General features: G+C 34.8%; 1 protein-coding gene across 1 annotated transcript; it reads left to right on the top strand.

The window, feature by feature from the left end:
- The first annotated feature begins 7,467 nt into the window (after nt 1-7,467).
- On the top strand, nt 7,468-11,646 carry LOC145053165 (TCP-1/cpn60 chaperonin family protein). Its single transcript, XM_079001176.1, has 14 exons — nt 7,468-7,632; nt 7,748-8,008; nt 8,980-9,105; nt 9,201-9,404; nt 9,494-9,663; nt 9,731-9,866; nt 9,936-10,052; nt 10,137-10,256; nt 10,348-10,446; nt 10,549-10,638; nt 10,713-10,800; nt 10,899-10,987; nt 11,085-11,159; nt 11,340-11,646. The coding sequence occupies exons 1-14, from the start codon at nt 7,618-7,620 to the stop codon at nt 11,433-11,435; spliced, it is 1,686 nt and encodes a 561-aa protein (XP_078857302.1). The 5' UTR covers nt 7,468-7,617; the 3' UTR covers nt 11,436-11,646.
- The last annotated feature ends 837 nt before the right edge of the window (nt 11,647-12,483 follow it).

Raw genomic sequence — 12,483 nt, 5'->3', positions numbered from 1 at the left:
GAGCCTTCGGCATGACTAGATCACCTCACAGGGCCTACAACCTTTCCGGACCGCTCCACGGGCCGCTGGCCTGACTGGACCGCCTCGTAGGGCCTACAGCCTATCCCGTCATCCCCTGGTGTCTTTACCTACAACACAAAGCAGGACCGCCTCATCCAATACAATATGTTGACATATGCAACAAATAAACATAAACACAGAGCCATCAAATACATATAATCATACGGATCTACTAAACAACTACAAACTAGCATAACATTATCCTAACCATGATAAATAATCTAGCAGGCTAACATTGGTGCCTTTGACCCACATGTACAATGAGGAAAACCCACCTCTCAGTCAAAATGCAAGCTTAATAAATCTCTGCTTCGAAAATCGGCTCAACGATCACCTAACCAAAACCAAGGACCTAATCTTAATTAACAACTTAAAATACCCAAAATACCCCTAGGTCAAACTTGGTCAAAACTATGGTCAAAGGTCAAGGTCAACGAGGCAACTCGATCACTCTGTTGAGTATGTGGGACATAATCAGCTTGTACATTAGGTATACACGAGCCTTGACCGGGATCGGGCGGTTGACCTTGTACACGCAACGTACGCGGAGTTACGCATGACATATGCACAAGGGATTCCTTTCCATATTAAGAGCTTAACGTGTTAAGCTGGTACGTTCCAATTGTAGATCCAATGCCAAAATACCACTGAGAGTCATAAAGTTTCCAACTTTGTGACTTTGCATGCCCATTAAGTGCTTAATACCAACAATATTAACTTCCTAACACCTAAAGACCTTCTAGAGCATGCATGGGGAAGAACTAAGTATCAAGATCTCATTTTTATGACTCAAGACCCCTCATTGGATCTGAAAGGACGAATTATTTGGTTAAGAGCATGCTATGCTCAAGAACCACAAAGGTTGGGACCAAAAATGCCCTAAATGAAGGAATATATAGATCTACAAGAAAAGATGATCATGCTAGGAGCTTTTTACCTCCTAAAGGTTGCTAGCAAGATGAGAATCCCATATCCAAACTTCTTCCAATCTTCAATGTCCTTCTACCACCTTCGTCTTCTTCAAAAACACCACCAAAACACACAAGTGAGCTCAAGGTGCACTCTTCACATTTAGGGTTAGTTAGAGGGACGATTTTTAAGTGGAGGCTGATGAGAGTGAAGGACTTGGGGCCATAAAGGGAATTATATAGGGTGCAAACCCTCAAAACTAGGGTTTTGGTTTGGACAACGTACGCGCGACGTACCTGCTGAGTACGCTCGGGGTATGCGTGTGAGTCTCGCTTTTCTCATGCATGAGTATGCCATGCATATAGATCGGGTACGCACGACGTACAAACCAAAATTGCAAGAATTAAAACGTTTAAGGATTAGAATTAAACCTTCTCATAACGGGTGTTACAGGAGCCATGTTAGTAGCAGCTCGAGTGTGTGATGCAATTATCTTCTGTCCTAAGTCTTCTCACTATATTTGTGGGTCAAAGGCACCAATGTCGGCCTATTATTTTGTTATATAGAATGCTATATGTTATGCGACTCTTATATGTTTGTATAATCGGGTTGAAATAACCCCATGGTTGGGCCTATATTTTTTTAATCGGGTTGAAATAAACCCTAGGGTTGGGCACGTTATTGTATTATCAGTTTGAAATAGACCCCAAGATTGAACCCATATTTGTTTGATTAAGTTGAAATAAACTCCATGGATAGGCCCATATTTGTGTTTTGGGCTTGAATATACCCTAGGGCTAGACCCATATATGCATGTTTAGCATATGGTACTTTGGGAACTCACTAAGCTTTGTGCTCACAGTTTATGTTTATGGTTTTAGGTACTTCCGGTACGAATGGGAAGAGCCCAACGTGATGGCACAACATCCTCCCCTCATGATTTCCGCACTTTTTGGATAATTGTACTATGATATTTTGATATAGTTTTTGGTGATGGTTTTTGAGATAATTAATGAATGAAACTATTGGTCCTTAAAAAAAATTATCACTATTTTTGTTGGGTTGTTACAACTTCGTGCCACATGTGACCCTTCACATCCTTTTCCCCATCTGTTTGAAGGCAAATCAAAATACTCATCGAGAAATCCAATCTAGTACTTTCATTATCACCATATTTTTTGAAATCGAAGCATACTTTATCCTAAAATTGAAAAAAGAATATGGGTTGATGTTCCTAAAATTAGAAACACGTCTGGGTTAAGTTCTTAATTAATAACCACCTTCGTGAAGTGGATGTATAAGTCATAATTGGCTTTTAAACTCAATTTTGTTGTAGAGACAATTTTTTTAAAGAATACTTAAGAATTTTTTGTTTATTGTTATTCTACACCCAACTGATGATTCTCCTTCATTTTTCCCACCAACAAGTGACCCTCAAACCACCACCATGACGTTCTTTCATGTTTGCTTGTAGATCAAAATATAATAAAATACTCACATGGAACTCAATTTACATCCATATGGACATTACAAGATCTTGCTCCCAAGTACATCTAAATGGTGGGACGATCACCATTAGGCATCCATCAAGAGAACGAAAAGTAAAGATCCTACCCATTATCATTGTCGCCTGTTCTTTCCACCGCTATCACACAAACAAATCCCAAATCAAGAGTGGACAGTAATGGTAATAGAAGATTGAGGTCATTGGTTTGGAAGAGATGAATGTCGGTGGTGGTAGGATGCAAACAATAGTCATGAGAAATGGAGGCCGGAGGTTTAGAATATATGGGAAGATGGTGGTAGTGGGAAACGGAGGTCAGTAGTTCAATAAGATCGGTGGTTGTAGGAGACGAAGGTTCATGGACTAAAAGCGATTGGGGGTGGCGATCTGAACGAGGAGGCAAATCATATCCTCATCATTAGTTTTCTTTATATATTTTTTCATAAAAAAATAAAAACAATAAAGAAATTCAAACTATCTTTCATGTGACATTAATATGAACCAAATCTGTCACATAGACCAATCTAGATCCACATCATTTTTTTCGGTGAAATCAGATAATTATTTTTTAAAGGGAAATTGACAATGTAGCACAACACAGTTTTGACTTTGTCCCGAATTGATTACTAAGGTTTATTTTTTGCGCACTATATCATTTAACTTGAAATTTTGATGTCATCGTTAGGTTTATTTTTTGCGCAATATATCATTTAACTTGAAATTTTGATGTCACCATTTTAGCCATGCTAATGGAACAACTAATATCTTTCCTAACATGACACACCACATGTAAGTTGAGTAACCATTTAAATTTATAGATCCATGTGGCGAGTGACATGGCCTCTACGTGGGCTTTAAAAAAATAATTATATTTTTTTCTTTACCATCACTAAACCAAACCACACTAAAAATCCTAAGTTCTTTTTCTTGAATCTTGAAGAACACCACCATGGTTTACTGTGACAACCCAAAATTTTCATTCGGTCAAACCCTAAAAGTCAATCACTTCATATTATAAGTCAATTTCATTTCTATTTATTTTTAACAAATTTAAAGTTCGTTTGACTATTATATTAATTATTCTTTAAACGAACGGGTGAAAGGATGTGCCGTCTCGACTCTTGAAATTTCAAAACCGCGAATACCACATAGCTTAGAAATTCACGGCCAAACTTTTATGTTTGAGCCGTAAATTACCCTAAAAACCGTAAACTCATGCTTAAGCATGAGTTTACTCCCCAAAACACTTCACTTCTCATTTCCACTCTCAAGAACAACTCCCAAACACTCTCAACTATCATCCCGGTTTTCACCCGATTTCCCAAAAACGCAAGTATTTCTCGACTTGATTAGTTGATATATCATAACAATTAGTGATTATACATCTTTTCATCCATCCGTTTTTGTGTTTTGATTAGATTTCCAAAACACCAAGAACACACACTAGTGCTCTTGGGCCCTTAACATCTTTTCAAGCTTCTAACTAGTAAGCACTCCCACCCTAGTGTATTGTACAACTTATTAACTTACCATACACCAAGAAAACGTCCCAAGAACACCAAGAGTAAGGTGTTTACGGCCCAAAAAGTTCTTGGACCGTGAACACCAATTAAAGGTGCCAAAGTGTGCTTTAAATGCTTCCTAAGCCTTGGACACTAGCCTAGATTCATTCCTTGTTAAGTTAGGGACTAGAAAACATCAAAATACCATCATCCTTAAGGATTTACGGCAGCAAACCCAAAAGGAAATGGTCTTAGGGCCGTGAACTCCTCAAATAAGGGAAATGGTGCCCTAATCTCTTCCAAAGACTTAACCACCAAGTAGAAATGCTTCTTAGGGTCTTGTAAAGCCTCAAAACATCAAATGGTCATGGAATTATGAGCTTACGGCCATAAAACCATGAGTTTACGACCATAAACTAATTTGTTGAGGACCTTAGGGCCGTGAACTCCCTTAGGGAGTTTTCCTTGAACCCTACACCTACTAGCTATACCCTACAACACTTGGATGCAACCCTTGTGATCTTTAACACTTGAAACAAAGTGTTTCCATGTTCTAGAGTGTACCAACTTAATTTATTAGTTATAAATTGACTAATTAGTTATATATGTGTTTATTATATGATAACCAGGCTCATGTGTGTGTACAAGTCTCCATTTGTCACCTAGCACGTATCCGACACTTCAATCCAATCCACTCACTACAAGTGAGTTCATACCCCTTTAACTAACCTTTGAAATGCTTTGAAATGTTTTAAATGCTTTATGGGGGGGATACAAGTTGAACCATGTTAGTTATTAGATCAATCACATGTGATTAATAACCAACATGCAAATAGATTTTTCATGCTTTAAACTGTTTTATCAAGCAAATGACTTTAAACTGTTATCAAACTATTTTACATGTTTTTAAACTTATATATTGTTAAAAACCATGTCTACTACATATATAATTATATAAATAAGGTTTGAAGGACTTAGGAGAGATAACCCACTTTACTTCCTGTCCTCGTTGGGTTGTGGTCCTAAAGTATCCAGTTGTTTGTCCGAATGTCGTTGAATCCTTACTTATATATTATGTGTATGTGTATAAGACATAAAGATTTATATCTCAGTTTAGTACATTCAGTCATTCATCAAATTTACTAATAAACTATAATAGGTGTAGTTTAGGGTTATACTACTTACTACTTTCAGTTCCTTGAATCATACAAGAAGTCAGTTCATTCATGAGTCAGTACTTATTACTACAAGAACATATACATTATATTACTATAAGAACATATACATTATACTAGAATGAGAACATATACAACTATACTAGAAGGAGAACATATACAACTATACTAGAAAGAGAACATATACAACGATACTAGGATGAGTAACAATACATTACATATACATGAATACGTTAACATAAATGTGATCCACTGTATCGGAGCATGCCTTCAATGTCATGGCCTGAGTTGTAGCCAAAGTCTCTTGGATGGAGAGCGTGAGTTTGCGTATAGATCTATACTGGATTGACTATCCTACACCTTGCTGCTAGCTACAGCCGGACCTGCAAGTCTGCGGGTGCCAAACGCCATACCTTTTTACGACTTACATTGTCGTGTTTCATAGTCGATAGTATGGTACAATTAATCACATAATACCTTGATATAAATCCGGTTTAAGGTAGTTAGTACATCAGTAGTTCCTATAATACAACACTACAATACTACATTAATTTACCCTTTACATATATTTAGTGAACATTTCATTTAAACATTAATGTACAAACTATATTTTGATAATGATAGTTATACTTGGGAAAATTACACACTTTTACAAGAAACGAACATACAAAACAATTATGCCTTGATAGAAGGTTACTTTTAGTAGGAAATATAGGATTTTCTAGGAAATACAAACTTTTACAAACACTTACAAACATTCATATACTTTTATTACAAACGTTTACAAACTCGTACTTCAAATTACGTTCAAACATTTTGTACAAACACCGACACTAAATACTTATGAACTCACCAGCTTTAATGCTGATAAACTATTTCAAAATAACTTGTCAGGTCATCAGTAGACAGGTACTGAGGCCAGCTTTTGAGAAGATAGAGCGCATTCAAGACTCATCTTATTATTTTGATTTACATTTTTGGTGTTTATAATTGTACAGAACACACTTGTATTAAAATTATATATTTAATGCAATGGATGATGTTGTTTGCTTGTTTGCTATTATACTGTGTTGTGATACTTTACATGACGTCCTCCGCCCTAGAACGTTTCCGTCGTTCTTGGTTTTGGGGTGTGACATTTACGAACATCATGAAGCCTTAAATTGATTTTTGGAATCTTAGTAGGCGCTCAATAATCAAAAGGAAACACAACTCGAAATCAAACAAAATCCATAAAATCCGATTACATAAAAATAAAAAGGAAATTCTTTAAATCTGGAAGAAACATTTGAATCATTTCAAAAAGAAGATTGGGAACTTCCAAAACAAGATGAACACCAACATCTCCATCATCGCCATCCTCCACCTTCTTTACCTTCCAAAACAAGATGGAAACTGCTTCTCCTCCCCCTTTCCTGAAAAGCATCAACCATTCTACATCTCAAGTTCATAAAACCTATAACAAATACATCTTCGAAGAAATCTAAGGAACATTGAACCCTGATGTAAAACCGAACCTTCGCCAAACTAGATTTAAATGAAGCGAGAGAGCTATAACGGTGATCACAAGACTATAATCAAACACAAAAACGTCAGAGATGGTTGTGATGAAAGGCACACACGATGGTTGGTGAAGGAGTCGTCAGTGAAGGTTGAGGAGAAATGTGTCGACGGTGGTTGGTATATGAATCACCGACTAGGGTTAGTGCTAGGAATGGAGAAGAAGACGGTCTTGGAGTGTTTTAATTTAGATTTCTATTAAAGTGAAAATGAAAAGAAAAGCCATGTCTTTTAACTTTTAATTTTTTATTTTGAAATTTTTTCAAAAAGACCACCTAGATCGAATGTAACCTGTTAAACCGTAATGAAATTGGTTATTTCCCTTATTTAACAGCTAACATAATACATTAATGATCTATTGCGTAAAAAATAAACCTTAATGACCAACCCGAAACAAAGTCAAAACAATGTTGTGCTACAGTATCATTTTCCTTTTTTTAAAACCTTTTTCATAGTTAATTTAAGAGTTTAAGGAGCCATATTGTAAAAGAAACATTAGCAATGACCATTTAAAACCACATGCAATACTTGACTAAGTTACAATAACATTAATCTTAATATATATACTTAAAACGATTCTTATTTTATGATATCACTTCTATTATTTTGGTATTTTTGTGATTAGCATTTTTATAAATCCAATGATGTTGGATTTAAATGTAATGTATTTTTCACAAATAACTAAACAAAAAATAACAAATTATCAAAGAATTTATTGAATCCTAACAGCCCGGGTTCGAGCGCACGGAAGAATGTTCCAAGAGACGCAGTACTAAAACAAACTAAACACCGAAACAACAGTGGGAAGGAAGCTGAATACACCAAGTCTAAACCCTAGCGCCACCATTACCATTTGCCATCACCTCCTGTATTACCTCCACCCTTCTCCGCCGCAAATCCACTCGCAATGGCATCTATGATGGTAATCATCATCTCATTTCATATTCCCATTTCCCCTTGTACTAGGGTTTATGTTATTATTACTGTTATGACTGTTGTAATGCGTAACTTTGTTTTCATTTTCGTACAATAAACAGCAACCCCAGATCATACTGCTTAAAGAAGGTACAGACACTTCGCAAGGGAAACCGCAGTTGATAAGCAACATCAATGCGTGTATGGCGGTGGCTGATGTGGTTCGTACAACCCTAGGTCCGAGAGGTATGGATAAGTTGATCCACGATGATAAAGGTAACACCACTATTTCTAACGACGGCGCCACCATCATGAAGCTTCTTGACATCGTTCACCCCGCTGCTAAGATCCTTGTTGATATAGCCAAGTCACAAGATTCAGAGGTAACAGTTATAGTAACACTCATGGCGATATAGCTGTTATTGTTATCTTAATGGTGTTGTACTTTAGATCTTGTGATTGAATATTTAACCTGGCTCTAGCAATGGACAAAATGATTACCACTTGGAGTCATCTTATAGGGCAGATTAGTTGAAAGTAGGTGGTCAAATTGACCTTAAAATTGCTTACAAGGGTATTATATATCAAATGTAGGGTAGAAAAAACATATTTGGACTGAAAAGGATGAGTCTTTCCTCACTAAGTCCTTAAAATTGCTTACAAGGGTATTATATATCAAGAGTGTTGAATGCATATGTTTAGACACCAGTAATAGGCTTAATACAGAACATCTGGGAAATGAGTCTTTCCTCATTAAGTCCTTAACTTGTCATAATAAATTTTTTCTATCATATCTCAAGTGTATAGTCAATTGCTCAACACTTGATTGGAGAAAGAAAACTTGATCTTAGTGATAATGCATTACCTTGCAAGGATTTGAAAGTTTGCACATGTAATCCCTGAGTTTGTATGCCAAATGAGTTGCTTTTGAACTCAAGTATTGGTATGATTAGAGCTTTTTAGTAGAAAGCACCAAGTAAATTAGTAACACACGATAAATACTGCATATGGAGTAAAGTTTGTGTTAAGTAGAGAATCAAACCCTACTTTAATCGGGTGTTTGATCTTCTTAGTAATTGTAACTTATAAGGAGGGATTGATCATTTCATTTCTTCTAGAGTGCTATGTTTTGTTGGTTTTTATTATGTAGAGTGGCTATCACTTTTGTATGGATTTTAAGTTTTTATCATATCATTCTTTGTGCTTCTAAGAACTTGATTTCTTTCTTGTATATTATGTGTTAGCTCTTCTTATGTGACTGTATGTATATATGTTGTTATTCAAAATCAACAATCTTGTGATTGTGAATACCGATTTTGTACTCGAAATATAATTTCTATTCATGTGCATGAAGGTTGGTGATGGAACCACTACAGTAGTTCTTCTTGCTGGTGAGTTCTTGAAGGAGGCAAAACCATTCATTGAAGATGGGGTCCACCCTCAAAATCTGATAAGAAGTTATCGAACAGCTTCCTTTATGGTATTTTTTTTATTATATAGTATCTTAATTCTTACATATGATTGTATTTATTTGTTCCTGATTTAGGTCTTTTGAATCGAAACTTTCTGTTACAGGCAATTGAGAAGATCAAAGAGTTAGCTGTAAGCATAGAGGGAAAAAGTTTAGATGAAAAAAGAAGCTTATTAGCTAAATGTGCTGCTACAACACTCTCTTCCAAACTAATAGGAGGAGAGAAGGATTTTTTTGCAAAAATGGTGGTGGATGCTGTTATTGCAATTGGAAATGAAGATAGGTTGAACATGATTGGAATAAAAAAGGTGTGAATTCTTAACAATTCTCAACACTAAACTTTAAAAATGTGCAAAAAAAATTTCTACTAAACTATAATTTATGCTTTCTTTTTTAGGTGCAAGGTGGGACAATGAGGGATTCATTTCTTGTGAATGGTGTTGCATTTAAGAAGACTTTTTCATATGCTGGATTTGAACAACAACCCAAGAAGTTTTTGAATCCAAAGATACTTTTGTTGAACATTGAACTGGAACTAAAATCAGAAAAGGAGAATGCTGAGATAAGGTGAGGATAAATGGTTAATTTTATTTGTTTAGTTTCATTATGATTTGACATTTGTTTTTATGAACAGGCTTTCAGATCCATTGCAATATCAGTCTATAGTTGATGCAGAATGGAATATCATTTATGACAAGTTGGATAAATGTGTCAAGAGTGGTGCCAAGATTGTTCTTTCACGTCTTGCTATTGGTGATCTGGCTACACAGGTTGACTCTCTTTTGACTTTTCCACAAATGAAATTCAGTTTTTAATTTTAATTTTTTTTGTTATATCAGTATTTTGCAGACAGAGATATCTTCTGTGCTGGAAGAGTTGCTGAAGATGATCTGCACAGAGTTGCAGCTGCAACTGGAGCTACTGTTCAGACATCTGTTAACAATGTTATCGATGAGGTCAGCCTCTTGACTCTTCTACTTTATATTATTATTATTATTATTTCTTTTTATTGAAATGTTTCATTTTATTTTTTAAAAAAGGTTCTTGGATCTTGTGAGATTTTTGAGGAAAAACAAGTTGGAAGCGAACGATTCAACATATTTAGTGGATGTCCTTTAGGTCAGACAGCCACTATTGTTCTTCGAGGTGGAGCTGATCAGGTTTTTTTTTAATCTTTTTTCTAAAGTGATTTTGTAATTTTTAGTGGATTTTGATTCTGATATTAAAAGTTTAATTGAATAAAAAATATAGTTTATTGAGGAAGCAGAACGGAGTTTACATGATGCAATCATGATAGTAAGGCGGGCCATGAAGAATTCCACGGTGGTTGCTGGCGGTGGTGCAATCGATGTAATTTATTGTCTTTTAATAAGAAAGTGATCAAATAATTTACTAGTGTTAGTTTTTATGATGATGTCATAATTTGAATTTTTTTTATTTTTTAAACTGCAGATGGAGATAAGCAGGTACCTGTGGCAACATGCAAGGAATATAGCTGGAAAGTCCCAGCTATTTATAAATGCTTATGCTAAAGCACTTGAGGTAGGTTTTTTAAATTATGTTTTTTTTATCTAATGATAATAATGATAATAATAATTATTATTATTATTAAACAGGTTATCCCACGTCAACTTTGTGATAATGCTGGATTTGATGCAACTGATGTACTTAACAAGCTGAGGCAGAAACATGCACTTGCTGCTGGTTGGTCTTTTTCTTTTTCTTTTTCTTTTTCTTTTGCATTACATTTTTTTTATTTATGTTTTTTTTTTTTTTTTCTCTAAATGATTGTATAAATACAGGTGAGGGTGCTCTTTATGGAGTGGATATTAACACAGGTGGAATTTCAGATTCCTTTGCCAACTTTGTGTGGGAGCCAGCAGTTGTAAAGGTAAACTAAATAGTTTCTTTGTTGATGTTGTTTAAGACTTGTTTTTTTAAAAAAAAAAAAAACTAAAATAACTTACTTTGATTGTTAATTACTGCAGATAAATGCTATAAATGCTGCAACTGAGGCAGCATGCCTTATACTAAGTGTTGATGAGACAGTCAAGAACCCAAAGGTAAACTATAACTAAATACTTTCTCTATATGAATTATTTATTTTATTATTTCTCTACATTAAGTTGAAAAGACGTTGATGCCCTTCTTACCTTGTCAGAAATAACCCTACACAACCTTAAAGCAAAAAACGGTTATAATTGTTTGTTAATAATAATAATAATGATTGGTTTGAATTGTAGTCGGAGAGTGCACAAAGCGATGCCGCCGGTATGGGGAGAGGCCGTGGTGGTGGTGGCATGCGTGGCGGACGTGGAAGAGGGATGCGAAGACGTTAAATGAAATCATTTTTATTAGGGATACAAACAAGCTTGAGCTAAGGAAGAAGGGTATGAAAGTAATTTTGGGTTTTGACCGAAAAGACGTTAAAACATTTTCGAATTTTGTTTGCTGTTTTTTTTTTGTTGGTGTATTAATTCTGTATGGATGGAACTTGTGTTTTGTAGCTGCTTGGGGTTGGGTTGAATAGGATTATTTTTAAGTTGAGTATCTTTTGTTTGCTTGCTTTTGTAGAGCTTCGATTAGTCTGTTGGATCTTTGAAAAAAAAAAGAAAAAACTCAGGTGCTTTTAGTTTTTGCTTTGCTCACAGTTCAAAGCAATTACTATATTCCGATATCAAAAATGGATCTTTGAATTGAGTTTTTGCAAGAACGATTATCGGAGTGACAATGACCTTACTTCTGATTCAAGTCTCTTCGTCTCCACACTTTTGAGAAGTCTTTTAGTGCATACAATTCAATGCTCAATATTTCTTAATAAAGACAAATCTACAGAACGATATAGGCGACACTTCCTTTTTATAATAAAAATATTTTACAGATGCTTGTTTTGACATTTATTTTAAGATTCGAAAGATACATACATGTCCGTAGGATGTGCTTTATTCATGTTTTTTTGATAGTATATTTTTCGTTCTTGTTTTTAAAATATTTCCTGTTAAAATGCGTTTGAAAATTATAGTATTTAAAACGAACCAATTACTCATAAAGACCAATTTTTATAATCAATATTTAAAGGTACCAAGTTTAGTTTTGTAGTTACACATGGACTTTGACTAACAATCACAAAACTGCATTCCCAAATCAATATTAATAACAAAAAAACGTTTATACAAAGTAATTAAGTTTGTAGATATTGGAAAAACATTATTTTAGTATGATTTTTCACATATGTAAATCTGGAGATATATATATATATATATATATATATATATATATATGATCCATGTGTAATATTTAAATAGGTTGCGGTTAGATCTTGACAAACATGTTTCCTGTCAAGACATTAAACGGATTGATATGGTTTGACCATAACTTAACATGTTT

Source organism: Lactuca serriola, chromosome 5 (genome assembly GCF_051521515.1).
Source record: "Lactuca serriola cultivar US96UC23 chromosome 5, Lser_US96UC23_V15, whole genome shotgun sequence".
NCBI lineage: Eukaryota > Viridiplantae > Streptophyta > Magnoliopsida > Asterales > Asteraceae > Lactuca > Lactuca serriola.
The sequence above is the reverse complement of the archived record's forward strand: the minus strand, read 5'-3'. Positions and strand labels throughout refer to the sequence as shown.

Bases quoted from the DNA above. Each gene is read 5' to 3' on its own strand.
- LOC145053165 (XM_079001176.1), top strand. The intron at 10,257-10,347 runs GTTTTTTTTTAA...TAAAAAATATAG, and splicing joins TTCGAGGTGGAGCTGATCAG to TTTATTGAGGAAGCAGAACG. The intron at 10,447-10,548 runs GTAATTTATTGT...TTTAAACTGCAG, and splicing joins CTGGCGGTGGTGCAATCGAT to ATGGAGATAAGCAGGTACCT.